This window comes from Aotus nancymaae, unplaced genomic scaffold, assembly GCF_030222135.1.
Source record: "Aotus nancymaae isolate 86718 unplaced genomic scaffold, 86718_ANA_hifiasm-v0.15.2.pri h1tg000108l, whole genome shotgun sequence".
Lineage (NCBI taxonomy): Eukaryota > Metazoa > Chordata > Mammalia > Primates > Aotidae > Aotus > Aotus nancymaae.
The window spans coordinates 28,541,881-28,558,190 of record NW_026988523.1 but is presented as its reverse complement, the minus strand read 5'-3'; the positions used below and the strand labels follow the sequence as shown (position 1 = coordinate 28,558,190).

Below are 16,310 nucleotides of genomic sequence, written 5' to 3'. Positions count from 1 at the left end.
GCCTCACCCTCCCAAGTAGCTGGGGTTACAGGCACATGCCACCATGCCTGGCTAAACTTTTAATATTTCTATAGAGATGGGGTCTCGCTGTGTTGCCCAGGCTAGTTGTGTGAGTTTCTGTATTAGACATAGTCTCGAGTTCAGGCAGGGTTTAAAGTGGAGACACTGCTCAGTATTTCTTTTTGGGGGTGGATTAGGAGAGCAGAAAATTGAGATGTTAAGATCTCATGGTATTAAAGAATTATTACTCTGTTTCTATATACTGTGTTAGGATCATATAGATGTTATAGAAATGTCTTTTGTTTCTCCTGCCTTTCTTAATGTCACAGTTTTTTGTACTTCCATTTGTCTAAGGGCTTGAATCTCCTGTTGGAGCATTCTCCTAGACCCTTCTTCCCTAGAAGAGTCCATACTAAGTTCATGGTGCCCTCTTCGGCAGCCAAGGGTGAAGGCCCCATAGAGGAGAGGATCCAAAGGAGCATTGAGGAGGCCAAAGAGGAAAAGGATGTGGCTGAGGCTGGGAGGGACTTCAGTTAGCATGCCTGGGGAGAACCAGTACCACAGACCTAGTAGGTAATAAGGTGTCCAGCAGAGGATGAAGGTCAGCAAGACAAGCAGGGCCAGTCTCAGGGCTCGGAGACGAACACAGGGATGATTGTCAAAGGAGCGGCGGAGGGCAAATTCACCAGCAGGAGCTAGGAATTTAGAAAATATTCTGTAATTTAGACACTCAGTTTCTGAACTGAGTATAGGGTGAATTGATGGAGGGGCATAGCTGGTGAAGACAGCTTGCACCCTACAAGGAGGAGAATGCTGCAAATCCTCTTCCCCTTCCCAACCTGGGACTCTGATCTCTTACCCCCAGGGATTATGATAGAAATATGAAGCTACCAAGTCTACTTTAAGACTTGATTGTGTTCAAGAATAAATAGGCCAGGCACGGTGGCTCACACCTATAATCCCAGCACTTTGGGAGGCCGAGGCAGGTAGATCACGAGGTCAAGAGATCGAGACTACCCTGGTCAACATGGTGAAACCCCGTCTCTACTAAAAATACAAAAATTAGCTGGGCATGGTGGTGTGCGCCTGTAGTCCCAGCTACTCGGGAGGTTGAGACAGGAGAATTGCCTGAACCCAGGAGGCAGAGGTTGCGGTGAGCCAAGATTGCACCATTGCACTCCAGCCTGGGTTAACAAGAGCGAAACTCCATCTCAAAAAAAAAAAAAGAATAAAGAATAAATAATACTGAGTGCCTCTCTAGTCCTTGTCCAGCTAACTCAGCTTAGCTGTTTATAATTGAAGGGATTCAACAAAATTATCTCCAGCATCGGGCACTAGATATACGGTGAAGATCTCACTTCGGTTTAGTGACTGGTAGATAGCTGTTAGGTACGTAGGTAAGAGGCAGCAGGTCTAGCGGTAAGGATCAAGGCCTGGGAATTGGGATTCTCCCCATGGCTCCCCTTCCTTGTCCGGGGGCTGGACACACTGAGCACAATGCGGCTATAGCAGATGGCCATGGCAGTCAGTGGCAGCAGAAAGAGGCAGCAGAAAGTGAAGAGGTTATAGGTGGTCTCTTGCCATCGAGCCTTGAAGCTGCCTTTGGTGGCACACTGAGTGAAGGGAACTGGACCAGCTCGGTGGACCATATGGAACAGGAACAGCTGGAGGGGAGTTGAGGACTATGAGAACTGGTTCCCCTCACCACCCAACCTACCCACCTATGTCATACTATCCCTCCCAATTCATCTTAATTCCAAGTGAAGCAGCACAGTGCTGAGAAACAGTTCATCCATGCTGACACCTTAAAGAGGTTGGAAATGTATCGAAAATGCCTATCTTCCCCTTAGGCTCGAATATGATGCTGAGCAGTAAGTTTGTTAAATCTTAGAACTTAAAACAGTACCGCCTTCTCAAGTATTACTCTAACATTGCACTTTATAAGGGATGATATTACTACCACCTTACTCATAGTTTTAGATGAAATGATTTTTCCGATATGTCTGTTATTTTGTGGGAAAAGAAATATTGTGTAAAATGGGTGCTGCCAAAACTCCAGGCCATTTTGCAGCTACTCTGAAGTGACCTTTAGTAGTAGTAGTAGTTTTTTTTTTTAAAGATGGGGTTTCACCATGATGGCCAGACTGGTCTTGAACTCCTGACCTCAGGTGATCCACCCATTTCAGCCTCCCAAATTGCTAGGATTACAGGTGTGAGCCACCGTGCCTGGCAGTAGTAATAGTCTTATCTGAAGTAACTATAATGGTGAAATAACGTTAAATAATAAAATTTAACATTTTCCAAATGCTATTGGCTGCTTCCCCCGCCCCGGTTTTGTTAAATTACTGGGTTTTCCAATTGAATCGGTAAAAACTATTTCAGTTTAGAGCTACGAGATTCAAGTGTCTGGGTTCCAGTAATGCAGATTGAGTCACTGTTAATTTGATTACAGGTAAGCTCAGTAGGTGTCAGATTCCTAGATACAAGGCATTTGGGAAAGTGATTTTAGCAGGCATGAGGGACATTTAGGAAAGGTGAATCGTTTGATCCTAAGACACAGAATTTTGTGAACTGTTTGGAGTTATGATCAGGCTACTCTGAGCTAGGGGAAATGGTCTCTCCTCTTCCCATCTCTTGCATTCATATATTTCTAAATTGTTGTTGTTGTTTTGTTTTCTGTTTTTGTCCTATGCCTAAGAAGTAGTTGAAAATGGTGAGGAGATAAAAATAATCAAAGCTCTTGGATTTACAGTTTGGTCCACAACCTTGCTTTGATCTTTCCTTTCTCCTATTTTATTGCCATTTATCATGTACTGCAGAAACATTCCTTTCAACTGCTGATAACTTGGAAACTTAAGCCTACAAAAATAAGTAATTTCTAACTATCCCTAATACTCCCTCACTAACCTAACATTATTACATTTTTTTATTTTATTGACACTAATATTTTAACTACAATTACAGCATATGGGCAATGCAGAATTTACCTAAAAGAATACTAATTTGGAACCAAACAGATGACAATTATTGTTGATTGTAAGGCTGTAAGAAAGGATGAAATTTATTTCCCATTGCATCATCTTGTGGCCCATGGATTTCAAGTGGCTTAGCCAAAATCATATAGCTAGTTAGCAGTAGAGCCCAGACTCAGGAAAAACAACAACAACAAAGAACAAAACAGGCAAACTGAAACAAAAAGTCTTAATTCTCAATCCACATCTACAATTTGCTTCATATAAACAAACCTAATTGTAAATGGCACCACAGCAACAGGCTTCTTTTTAATACTTGGATTGGTAGAGGTCCTGTTTGCAACATATGAGTAGTAGTTTTCTCTTCTTTCCCCTGCTCCCCAACAGAGTCTGGCTCTGTCACGCCAGAGTGCAGTGGTACAGTCTTGGCTTACTCCAACCTCTGCCTCCCAGGTTCAAACAATTCTTATGCCTCAGCCTCCAGAGTAGTTTGGATTATAGGCGCTTGCCATCACGTCGGGCTAATTTTTATATCTTTAGTAGAGACGGGGTTTCACCACATTGGTCAGGTTGGTCTCGAACTCCTGACCTCAAGTGATCTGCCCGCCTTCGCCTTCCAAAATGCTGGGGTTACAGGCTTGAGCCATCCGGGCCTTTCTTTGTTCTTAGAAGTATAGTCAGACTAACTTCTAGTAGTTATATCTCTTAAAAATTGGAGGAGGTAAATAAGGGTCAAATCTTGAATCAGTATAATGGATTATCATTCCAGAGACAAAGCCTAGACCTTTCTTGGCCTCCTAGACATAATTCTAATCCTACAGTCTCAGACTTGCTGCTGTATCCTGTACACCCACCCCATGATAGTGATAGTGGTTTTTGTTTTGGAGGAATTGCTTTGTGTTTAGCTTTTCCCCACTCCCCACCCCCAGATTTCTAGTTCCTTTTCAGTATTTGATTTGATTTATTTGATTAACCTAGTACTCAGGTTCAGAAGCTCGCTTGTTTCCAGTTTTAACACTCATTCCACAATAAAGTCAGAGTAAAAAACACAGATTTGGTTATGTCACTCTCTTTTTACTGTAGTGTTTGTCCACTGCACTCAGGATAAAGTACAATTTTAATATTTGTGATCTGGCTCGTCTTCCCTTCTCAGCTCATTACTCACCATTTTCTAGTCCTCAGCTTTAACAGCATTGAGATCCTTTATCCTCCATCCTCCCTAGCATTTCTCCTATATTAATTGGTCTAATACCTGTCTCTGAAGAATCAAATTTTAACATCTCTGGAAAACTTTCCCTGACTGCATGGCTGCATCAGACACCCTCTCCCCGACCTTGTCTTCTTTAGCTCCTTTACCATAACACTTTCGAATACACACTGTATTGTCATTGCTTAATTTATTTGTTTCTTGCACTAGTCTATACATTTCTTGAAGGCAGGATTTTGCTGCTGTATCCTTAGCATTTGAGTGGCCCTGGAGATGCACATTATATTTTGAACGGATAAATGAATGTACCAGAGTTTCACCCAAACTACTGACTTCACTCTCTTAATAGACCCCCATGTAGGTTTCTCTAACCTGCCCCAATCTGAAGGAGGTAAGATTGGGAGGATGCAAAGAGGCAGAAGCCAAGTGTAGTAAAACAGATCTAATGGAAGAGGCACAGATATAGGATACTGCTTTTAAAAGGCCGCCCTTTAACAGATGTAAATTAACATGCAAATAATCTTCCGGAAGAGAGCAGAGGCTTTCTCCCTGAGGATTAACGGCTGACGGCCCCCAAGCACACTCTTCGACTCATCTATGGACCCAAATTCCTGTCCTCCCCGGTCCTGAGTCCCACGTGACTCACCTGGGGCAAGGCAAGCAGGAAACTAAGTCCCCAGGCTGCCCCCAGAAGTTTCCTTACACCTGAGCGGGATCCAAGCGGATTGAGTACTGCTGCCTGGCGATACAGTCCAATGACCACAGGCAGGAAAGCTGCAGCATACATGGCCATTAGTTTCAGGCACATGAGTGTCCGACATGCGATGTCCCCGGCCAGCCACTGAACAGTGATATTCCAGGTGGAATATCTAGGGGCATAACCACAAAAGTGACTAGTAAGTCGGCGGCTGCTAAATGGGCGAAGAGTCTCCTGACCGGAGAGGGGCGGAACTGGCTGGGTTGCGGCCGTGTCACTGACCCCAGGACGGCCAGGTTCCCTCCAGCCGAAGAAACAAACAGCACAATGGTCACTCCCACTCGGACCTTGGCTGCTGCCGAGAAAGTGGGCAGCTCTGAGCCCTCCACCTCCACTCCTGATCCTGCCCAGACTTCCTCCCCCGCTGCTGACCCCCAAGGGGTGCCGTTTACTGCAGACATGGTGGCCTGGAGATAGGAGGAGAAGTGTGAGTATGAAGCGGTTAGCTTTGGCCACTGATTCTTCGCTCTCCTTTTCAGGATCTGGAGCTGATTATTGCGAATTTCCTTCCCTAAAGCCTCTGCTTCTGGAGACTCTCCGTATGTTCTGGAGGAGGTCACTTGTCCAACTGTCAGGGTCCTGCAGGGAACGAAGATCTGGAATCAAACTTCGTTTTTTCTTCTTTTCCCTTGGACAGACCAGCCTTGGTTTCGGGCCTCTACTGCCCTAGACCTCTTTAGTCCCTATAGCCTTGGATTCTGCCGGAGCCTGCGTGCAAGTGTGTTTAGGGTGTTCTGCCAGGCGCACACCTATCCCAGTCTTCAAGGCGAGGAGATCACTGCGGCGCTTTCTTGCCCAGCCCCGCCCCCTGCAGGCCCCGCCCTTTGTGCGGAATATTTAAATAAGAATGTGCCGCTGGAAGCGTGCTTAGGGAGTAGAGGTCGTCTTATAAGGGGACACCTTGACGGAGACAGGCATAGTAACACGCAGACAGGCTCAAAGACAGGTGTTTCGCGTCCTGAAATTCCGCTTTAAGGGCCAGCTCCACTCGCTTTCTTTTCTGATGTTGTTTGTCCCTCGCGAGGCACCGTTGGGTCGCTCAGGAGGCGTGACTAGGGGCGGGAAGTGGGGCGGGAGCGGGGCAGCCGAGCCGGGGCTGCCGCTGTCATGGACGCCTGGGTCCGCTTCAGTGCTCAGAGCCAAGCCCGGGAGCGGCTGTGTAGGTGCGGCCTGAATAGGAATGGGGGTGGGGGAGGCACGGGCAGAGGAAGACTCTGGTGAGGCGAGGTCAGTTCAGGCTACGGGGGGTCAAGAAGGGTCAACGCTGGCTACGGGGGCCGGAACGGACCGCGTGAGGCGCAGATTTGAGCCGCTCCTGAGGAGATGATTCTTTTCCGCTCGCGGAAGAGATGGGGAAACTGAGGCATGAGTGGGCCAGCGGGGAGGCCGCTCAGGGTTGCAGTGTCCACATAAGACGGACAGCGTCCTCACTGGGCGGTGATGGAATGAGGAGCATTCGCCCCACTGTGGATAGCCCTGGACTCTATCCCCAGAGCTGCGAAGGCACTCCCAGTTTCCATGTCCCCTCACCGTGCTGTCATTCGGGAACTCCTCTGCCTCCGCTCTGGCGTTTGGTCTCCATTCAGCTAGAGAGCCTTGAAATCTCTTATTCACCTATTCTGATGAATAAAATGCCCTCCAGCTGTCTGCCTCCCCCTCATCGATCACGTACAGGCTCACGCGGATGTGCTTGTGATGGACCCCTGCGGTCTTCACTGGCCTCTCAGGCCTCATCATTGTCAAATTTCTTTCTTTTCTTTTTTTTTTTTTTTTGAGACGGAGTTTCGCTCTTGTTACCCAGGCTGCAGTGCAATGGCGCGATCTCGGCTCACCACAACCTCCGCCTCCTGGGTTCAAGCAATTCTCCTGCCTCAGCCTCCCGAGTAGCTGGGACTACAGGCACGCACCACCGTGCCCAGCTAATTTTTTTATATTTTTAGTAGAGACGGGGTTTCACCATGTTGACCAGGATGGTCTCGATCTCTTGACCTCGTTATCCACCCGCTTCGGCCTCCCAAAGTGCTGGGATTATAGGCGTGAGCCACCGCGCCCGGCTATTTCTTATTTCCCCAACATTCAATAGTGCTCCTCACCCCTTTCTAGGCTCTTTTTCTCTCCTTATCCCTTTCCCGTCCCCTGGCATGAAGAAATGGTGAGATAGGGGCACAGAGGAGGAAAGAGAGTGGTCTCAAACTGGAAAAGGGGGAAGCCTGTCTTTGCCCTTTGGAGGATAGTTTTGAGCGGAAGGTTAGGGAGGTCTCCACTTTACCTTGCCTGCCCTCTCCTCTAGGGCCGCCCAGTATGCTTGCTCTCTTCTTGGCCATGCGCTGCAGAGGCATGGAGCCAGTCCTGAGTTACAGAAACAGTTTCGACAGCTGGAAGGCCACCTGAGCCTTGGAAGAAAGCGTAAGTAACTCTGTCTTTTCTTTTATCTCTCCAACCATTCCTCCATCCCCACCTCTCCTTCCTTGGTCCCTCTCCTTCCTGTACCTTCTGCCCCTGTTCTTCTTCCTCATTTGGCTCTGCACTTACCCTCTGCATGCGTCCAGTTGAGCTAAGAGAGCAGCGGTATGGAAGTAATTAGGAGGACTGGAGAGAATGGGGCAAGTTCGAGAAAAGTAAACTGGCACAAAAATTAAATTTGAAATTGAAAAATGAACTGTTGCCGGGCGCGGTGGCTCACGCCTATAATCCCAGCACTTTGGAGGCTGAGGCGGGTGGATCACCCGAGGTCAGGAGTTTGAGACCAGCCTGACCAATATGGTGAAACCCCGTCTTGAAAAAAAAAAGAAAAGAAAAATGAACTGTTTCTGCTCTTTATTTTTAATTTTTATTTTTATTTGAGACGGAGTCTCACACTCACCCAGACTGGAGTGCAGTGGTGCAATCTCGGCTCACTGCAACCTCTGCCTCTCGGGTTCAAACTATTCTGTCTCAGCCTCCTGAGCAGCTGGAACTACAGGCATCCATCACCATGCCTGGCTAATTTTTGTATTTTTAGTAGAGACAGGGTTTCACCATGTTGGCCAGGCTGGTCTGAAACTCCTCTGATCTGCCCACCTTGGCCTCTTAATAAAGTGCTAGAATTACTGGCATGAGCCACCATGCCTGACCTGTTTCTGCTCTTTAAAAAAATTGTTGGCTGGTTCCACTGGCTCACACTTGTAATCCTAGCACTTTGGGAGGCTGAGGCAGGTGGATCACAAGGTCAGGAGTTTGAAACCAGCCTGGCCAACACAGTGAAACCCCATCTCTACTAAAACTACAAAACTTAGCTGAACGTGGTGGCAGGCACCTGTAATCCCAGCTACTCGGGAGGCTGAGACAAGAATTGCTTGAACCGGGAGGCAGAGGTTGCAGTAAGCTGAGATTACGCCACTGCACTCTAGCCTGGGCAACAGAGCAAGACTCCGTCTAAAAAAAAAAAATTGTTACGATTATTGCTCAACTTTTGCCCTCTTTCTCTGTTTCTTGCTATCTGCCTCTCTACTTACAAATCCTTGGTTTCCCTCTCTAATCTCCACAAGTTCTACGCCTGGGTAACTCAGCAGATGCCCTTGAGTCAGCCAAAAGAGCTGTTCACCTATCAGATGTTGTCCTGAGATTCTGCATCACTGTTAGTCACCTCAATCGAGCCTTGTACTTCGCCTGTGACAATGTCCTGTGGGCTGGAAAGTCTGGACTGGCTCCTCGTGTGGATCAGGAGAAGTGGGCCCAGCGTTCATTCAGGTTTGATATCCTTTTCTCTCCTACAAGATTTTTTTGTAGCCTTTGTATTGCATAGCTTGTCTTATGTGAGGGAAAGATCTCTGAGGATCTTCCCAGAGTATATAAGTCTTGATCAGTCACTTGACTTCCAGTCTTCACTTAGATCTTAAACTATCGGAGAATAACAAATAGAGATGGAAGACAGATACTCTTCCATAATGAATGACTAATTTGTGCAAGGTAAGATATCATATCACTTTAATTGTGCTTCTGTCTATCTGTACCACAGGTTATTCCCCCTCACTACCTGCTTATTCATTCATTACAAAAATATTTATTTATTTATTTTATTTATTTATTTTTTTTGAGACAGAGTTTTGCTCTTGTTACCCAGGCTGGAGTGCAATGGCGCGATTTCGGCTCACCGCAACCTCCACCTCCTGGGTTCAGGCAGTTCCCCTGCCTCAGCCTCCTGAGTAGCTGGGAGTACAGGCACGCGCCACCATGCCCAGCTAATTTTTTGTATTTTTAGTAGAGATGGGGTTTCACCATGTTGACCAGGATGGTCTCGATCTCTTGACCTCGTGATCCACCCGCCTCAGCCTCCCAAAGTGCTGGGATTACAGGCGTGAGCCACCGCGCCCGGCCTACAGAAATATTTATTAGATGCTTACTGTGGGGTAGGGGATAAAGCAAAGAGCTAAAAAGATGATGTGCCTGCTCCCCTGAAGCTTCCAGTTTAGTGGGGGAGTTAGATACTACAATAAATAACTTCTCATATATATTTGTGGAAAGGTATACGGTATTATGAAAGAATATAACAAGGGGAGCTAATTTAGATTGAAAAATCCCGAAAAACTCTTTGAGAAAGTAATATTTTAGTTCAGACCTGATTTCTGAGTAGGAGGAGTTAAACAAAGCCAACAGTAACAGAAAAGATATTTCCAAACAGAGAAAATAGCACATTCTAAGTAAGGCTTTGAAGCAAGAAAGACTTCAGGGAATTAGAGAAATAGAAAGCCAGTGTGATGGACAGTATTGAGTCCATAAGTTCAAATTTGAGAGATAGACAGGTGCCAGATCATTCATACACGGCCTTTTAGGCAATGTTAATGTTTATTTTATTTAAATTTTATTCTACAATGGGACATTATTAAAGGATTCTGAGCAGGGAAATAACATGATTCAAACTGTGTTTAAAGGACATCTGTTTCTGAGATGTTGAAAATGGATTGTAGCTGGGCGCAGTGGCTCACGCCTGTACTCCCAGAACTTTGGGAGGCCGAGGCGGGCAGATAACCTGAGGTCAGGAGTTGAAGACCAGCCTGACCAACATGGAGAAACCCTGTCTCCACTAAAAATACAAAATTAGCTGAGTGTCATGGCGCATGCCTGTAATTCCAGCAACTCGGGAGGCTAAGGCAGGAGAATTGCTTGAACTCCAGAGATGGAGGTAGCGGTAAGCTGAGATCCTGCCATTGCACTCCAGCCTGGGCAACAAGAGTGAAACTCTGTCTCAAAAAAAAAAAAAAAGAAAGAAAGACAATGGATTGCAGCAGGGGCAAGGGAGGAGGAGATGCCCTAATATGAGCAAGAGATGATGTTGGCTTGGGCAAAGGAGGTAGCTGACAATGAAGGTAGAGAGAAATATGATTTGGGAGTAAAATTCTTAACAGACTATCTGGGTCAGGCGCGGTGGCTCATGCCTGTAATCCCAGCACTTTGGGAGGCTGAGGCGGGTGGATCACGAGGTCAGGAGATCGAGACCATCCTGGTCAACATGGTGAAACCCTGTCTCTACTAAAAATACAAAAAATTAGCTGGGCATGGTGGCGCGTGCCTGTAATCCCAGCTACTCAGGAGGCTGAGGCAGGAGAATTGCCTGAGCCCAGGAGGTGGAGGTTGCGGTGAGCCGAAATCGCGCCATTGCACTCCAGCCTGGGTAACAAGAGTGAAACTTCATCTCAAGAAAAAAAAAAAACAGACTATCTGTATTTGTTTTTGTTTTCCTATGATTGTCTTTGTACTTTTTCATCATATTAGCTTCTTTCCATCTCTGTTTCTGTCTTGCTCTTCTCTTCATCTTTCTCAGTGATAAACAACTATAACATGGCTCATGATGTATGAGCGGTGGGAGCGGAGGCGTGGCTGAAGCAGCGTGGAAAAGCAACTCCCTAAAAGAGTATACATGTTGTATTTATTCATTTCATACAGCAGATACTGAGCTCTTAGTATATGGTACGCACCGGTCTATACACAGGGATACAGTGGTTAAAGACAAACGAGGCCTCTGCTCCTCTGGAACTTACCTTGTAATGGAAGGAGATAAACATAAAAGTAAATAAAAATATCAGATATTTGTAAGTGTTATGCAGGAAATTAAAACGGGTCATGGAGGAGACAGTAACTGACTCAGTGCTTTAGATTTAGGGATCAGGGAAGGCCTCTCTGAAGAGGTGATATTTAAGCTCAGACCTGAAGAGCAAGAAAGAGCCAGCCGTGTGAGGATTTTGGAGGGAGAGTATTCCAGGTAGAGGGAATAGGTAATGCAAACGTCCTAAGGCAAGAACAAGCTTGATGGGATTAAAATGTAGAAAGAAATGAACGTGGTTGGAGCATAATGATTGAGGGAAAGAATGGTACAGAATAAAGTTAGAGGGGTAGGGACTAGATGTTGAGTCTGTAAGACTCTCTACGGTATTTAAATTGTACTATGAATGTGATAGGAAGAAAACCATGGAGAGTTGTTTTTATTGTTGTTTGTTTGTTTTTTGAGATGGAGTCCTGCTGTGTCGCAATCTTGGCTCACTGCAACCTCTGCCTCCTGGGATCAAGCGATTCTCCAGCCTCCAAGTGATTCTCCTGCCTCAGCCTCCTGAGTAGCTGGGATTACAGGCACATGCCACCACGCCTGGCTAATTTTTGTATTTGTAGTAGAGACAGGGTTTCACCATGTTGGTCACGGCTGGTCTTGAACTCCTGACCTCATGGTCTGCCCACCTCGGCCTCACATAGTGCTGGGATTATAGGGGTGAGTCACCATGCCAGGCCAACCATGGAGGGTTTTAAGAAAGGACATAATGGGCTGGGCGCGGTGGCTCATGCCTGTAATCCCAGCACTTTGGGAGGCTGAGGCTGGCGGATCACAGGGTCAGAAAATCGAGCCCATCCTGGCTAACAAGGTGAAACCTTGTCTCTACTAAAAATACAAAAATTAGCCAGGTGTGGTGGCATGTGCCTGTAGACCCAGATACTCAAGAGGCTGAGACAGGAGGATCGCTTGAACCCAGGAGGATTCAAGAGATGTTGAAGTGAGTCAAGATCGCGACACTGCACTCCAGCCTGGGCGACAGTGAGACTCTGTCTCAAAAAAAAAAAAAAATCCCTTAATGATGAGATTTATGTTTATGCTAGCTATTGTATGAAAATAGATTGTTGGAGTTGGGGGCAAGAATGGCCCCAGTGAGACCAGTTAAAACACTAAAGCAGTAGTCCAGACAGGAGATGTTACTGGCTTAGAGTATGGTGGTGGGTGTGATAGAGAGTTGTGGTTGGATTCAGGATATACTTTGAAGGTGGAACATGTTACTGAGTACATACCACCATTGTCAGATTGGATTAAAAATTTTAAACGTGGATTTTGTACTGAAGAAATTTATAATCTAACATTTGGCAATTAAACCTGTGGGCCACTTTTTTTTTTTTTTTTTTTTTTTTTTTAAGGAATAGGGATTGGATTTAGATAACCTATAATATGTTTGAGTCTGAAACAACTTAAATTTGTTTTTTCAAAACAAGTTTGCCTTGTTATAGGTCAAGTTGAGTGTGTGTTTGTGTGTTGCCAAGTAGAAAATGAAATTTGAGATTGACCTTGGAAGATTTTATGATGCTCATGAAGTTTAAACCAGGATCTTATGCAGATCACATAAACATATATTAGTTACAGAATGGTGAGAGGACTTTGTTTCTTCGTTTTTATTGGGGCATAATTGACAAATAGAAATTGTATATATTGGCCAGGCGAGGTGTCTCACGCCTGTAATCCCAGAACTTTGGGAGGCCAAGGTGGGCAGATCACAAAGTCAGGAGATGGAGACCATTCTGGCCAACATAATGAAACCCAATCCCTACTAAAAATACAAAAATTAGCCGGGCATGGTGGCATGTGCCTGTAGTCCCAGCTACTCGGGAAGCTGAGGCAGGAGAATCGCCTGAACTCGGGAGGTGGAGGTTGCAGTGAGCTGAGATCATGCCATTGCACTCCAGCCTGGGTGACAGAGCAAGACTTTGTCTCAAATAAAAAAAAGAAAAAAGAAATAATATATATTTAAGGAGTTACAGCTCGATGTTTGTACGTGTACATTATGAAATGATCACCACAATCAAGCTAATTAACATATCTACCACCTCACATGGTTACCTTTTTTCTTTTATGGTGAGAACACTTAAGATCTACCCTCCTGGCAGATTTCAAGTATACAATACAGCATTGTTTTGTTTTTTGTTTTTTTGTGTTTTTTTTTTTTGAGATAGAGTCTGACTCTGTCGCCCAGGCTGGAGTATAGTGGTGCCATCTCCGCACACCACAACCTCTACCTCCTGGGTTCAAGCGATTCTCCTGTCTCAGCCTCTCGTGTAGCTGGGACTATAGGCACGTGCCACCACACCCGGCTAATTTTTTTGTATTTTTAGTAGAGACAGGGTTTCACTATGTTAGCCAGGATGGTCTCGATCTCCTGACCTCATGATCCACCTGCCTTGAGCTCCCGAAATGCTGGGATTACAGGCATGAGCCACCGCACCCAGCCAATACAGCATTGTTGATTATGGTCACAGTGCTGTACATGAGATCTCTAGAACTTACTCATCTTGCATAATTGAAACTTGTATGCTTTGACCAGTATTTTCCCATTTCCCTCACTCACTCCCCAACCCCTGGCAACCCCCATTCTATTCTGTGCCTTTATGAGTTAGGCTTTTTTTTTTTTTTTAAGACAGGGTCTTGCTCTGTCGCCCAGACTGGAGTGCAGTGGTGAGCTCTTGGCTCACTGCAACCTCTGCTTCCCAGGTTGAAGCGATTCTCCTGCATCAGCCTCCCAGGTAGCTGGGATTACAGGCGCCAGCCACCACACCTGTCCAATTTTTGTGTTTTTAGTAGAGACAGGTTTTCGCCATGTTGGCCAGTCTGGTCTCGTTCTCCTGCCCTCAGGTGATCCGCCAGTCTCAGCCTCCCAAAGTGCTGGGATTACAGGCATGGGCCACCACACCTGGCCTTATTTTAGCTTCACATATAAAAGAGATTATGCAGTATTTGTCTTTCTGTGTCTGGCTTATTTTGCTTAGCATAATTTCCTCAAGGGAGGACATTTCTAATGGGGGTAATAGCATTCACTTCACTTCTGGTGATCTAATATGTAACCCCTCTTTGTGCTTCAAGAAAAGAAAATGCTAAAATATGATGTTGGATATGTTAAGTAGGTATACATGTCCTTACTGACCCTTTTGCTCTGTGTATCAGGTACTATTTGTTTTCCCTCATCATGAATTTGAGCCGTGATGCTTATGAGATTCGCCTACTGATGGAACAAGAGTCTTCAGCTTGTAGCCGGCGACTGAAAGGTTCTGGAGGAGTCGTCCCAGGAGGAATTGAAACTGGGGGACTTGGGGGACCAGGGACCCCAGGAGGAGGTCTGCCTCAACTGGCTCTGAAACTTCGGCTCCAAGTCCTGCTGCTGGCTCGAGTCCTCAGAGGTCATCCCCCACTTCTGCTGGATGTGGTCAGAAATGCCTGTGATCTCTTCATTCCACTGGACAAACTAGGCCTCTGGCGTTGTGGCCCTGGGATTGTGGGGCTTTGTGGCCTCGTGTCCTCCATCCTGTCTATTCTCACCCTAATCTATCCCTGGCTACGACTCAAGCCCTGACTTTCTGGTACAGGATAAGGAGGGGACCTAAATTGGTGAGATGGAATCTTAGATCGTCCCTCATGTACCAGCCTCCTAATTCTCCTTAAAAAGTTAAAATTAGAAATTCAGAGATTTGGGGTGGAGGAAGAGCTTTGGGGAAGATGAGGTGAGGAAAGGTAACTGTGAAGTTAATAGGATGACTGTAATTTCTAGATGTGCCTGGACTTCTGTTCTTTTCCTCTTTCATTGTCTGTGTCTCTCTTGAATGTATTTACTTTGCGCCTCTTAAGTCTATTTAAGATTCTGTGTCTATGCATCTGTCTTTTTTTTTTTTAACCTTCTCATTCTATCCAGAGATTTAATCAGCAGAATTACTTTTTTAGGGGAAGTGTAAGATTTTGGCTGTAAGGTTCTAACTGCCTTCTTTTTTCTCACAGAGGTGGCTTATGGCAGATATTTCCTTCTTCACCCTCCAAATCATAATTTTTAAGACTTTATGTGCCAGTGGACTCTTCCCTCATATCTGCACCACAAGTTGTTTGACGTTTCCTCTTCCTCCCTCGTGTCTACCTCACCAACCTTGCTCATGATTTGGCCCTTATCCTTCCTCGTACACATACCTTCAGATTTCTGCTGACACTGATTTCACAGCTTTATTCCCTAGCCTGTTCTTACCCCTCCGTTGCTTATCCAGAATGATGCTGTGTCTAGCATCTTGCTGTAAATACTGTACGATGATTCTGTGTAAATAGATGTGGCCTGTGCCAATAATGAAGAGCAAGCCTTTCAGGTAAGCAAATTAAAGTTCAGTTTGCTCATCGACGTTTAGTCTGGTCCCTCATTTTTTGGTCATTTGAGGCCCCTATTTCTGTCACTGTGGTTTGGGTTTTTCATGGGATTAGCCACTAGCATCACCCACGTTACTTTTATTGAGCGCCTACAGTATGCAAAGCAAAATACGAAGTAATGGGCATCCAAAAATCTAAGAAGCTCCACGACTTTAAGAAATCTATAACCTAGTTGAGGATTTGGGGTAGCAGAGGGATGGTCTAATAGTAGTTATTATCCTGGCTCCGCAAAACACATCTCATACCAATTCAGATATAGTTCCTCTAAGAAGTAGAATGCCACATGTCAGCATAGGCTAAGAGCCAAGAACAGAATCAAGTGGAGTGGGGCCGGTAAGGATTTGGAGCTGTGTTTTCACATGTTGGGACTCCCCTAGGTGGGTAGGGAAATGGTACCACTGCTGTCAACTCTTTGAATTTCTGTATTACAGGTTGAGATAAGGTTAGGAAGTGAAAAAGAATCTATCGGCCAGGAGTGGTGGCTCATACTGGTAATCCCAGTACTTTGGGAGGCTGAGGCAGTTGGATCACTTAAGGTCAGGAGTTTGAGACCAGCCTGGCCAACATGGTAAAACCCCACCTCTACTAAAAATACAAAAATTAGCCAGGCATGGTGGCATGTGCCTGTAGTCCCAGCTACCTGGGAGGCTGAGGCATGAGAAATGCTTGAACCCAGGAGACAGAGGTTGCAGTGAGCCAAGATTGTACCACCGCACTCCAGCCTGGGTGACAGAGTGAGACTCTGCCTTAAAAAAGAAAAAAAAAAAAAGAATCTATTCCCTATCTCCCAGCCAGGTACAGTGGCTCACTTTGGGAGGCTGAGGCAGAAGGATTGCTTCAGTTTAGGGGTTCAAGACCAGCCTGGGCAACATGGTGAAACCCTGTCTCTATTCTCAATATAAATAATTTCCC

General features: G+C 45.7%; 2 protein-coding genes across 2 annotated transcripts; one reads left to right on the top strand and one right to left on the bottom strand.

Moving 5' to 3' along the window:
• Positions 1–93: 93 nt before the first annotated feature.
• LOC105730634 (gonadotropin-releasing hormone II receptor-like) lies at positions 94–5,615 on the bottom strand. Its single transcript, XM_012471960.3, is given in 4 exon segments — positions 94–696; positions 1,455–1,664; positions 4,826–5,044; positions 5,047–5,615. Coding segments are annotated over 4 exon segments (1,143 nt in total). The 5' UTR covers positions 5,338–5,615; the 3' UTR covers positions 94–273.
• Positions 5,616–6,015: 400 nt separating this feature from the next.
• PEX11B (peroxisomal biogenesis factor 11 beta) lies at positions 6,016–15,372 on the top strand. The gene is made up of 4 exons (XM_012471957.2): positions 6,016–6,099; positions 7,227–7,342; positions 8,464–8,665; positions 14,163–15,372. The coding sequence occupies exons 1-4, from the start codon at positions 6,044–6,046 to the stop codon at positions 14,566–14,568; spliced, it is 780 nt and encodes a 259-aa protein (XP_012327380.1). The 5' UTR covers positions 6,016–6,043; the 3' UTR covers positions 14,569–15,372.
• The last annotated feature ends 938 nt before the right edge of the window (positions 15,373–16,310 follow it).

What these genes read in the sequence shown, in the direction of transcription:
- PEX11B (XM_012471957.2), top strand. Translation starts at nt 6,044, where the DNA reads ATGGACGCCTGGGTCCGCTTCAGTGCTCAGAGCCAAGCCCGGGAGCGG. An exon ending in GCCCGGGAGCGGCTGTGTAG is followed by an intron (nt 6,100 to 7,226) that starts GTGCGGCCTGAA and finishes CCTCTCCTCTAG; the next exon opens with GGCCGCCCAGTATGCTTGCT. An exon ending in CCTGAGCCTTGGAAGAAAGC is followed by an intron (nt 7,343 to 8,463) that starts GTAAGTAACTCT and finishes AATCTCCACAAG; the next exon opens with TTCTACGCCTGGGTAACTCA.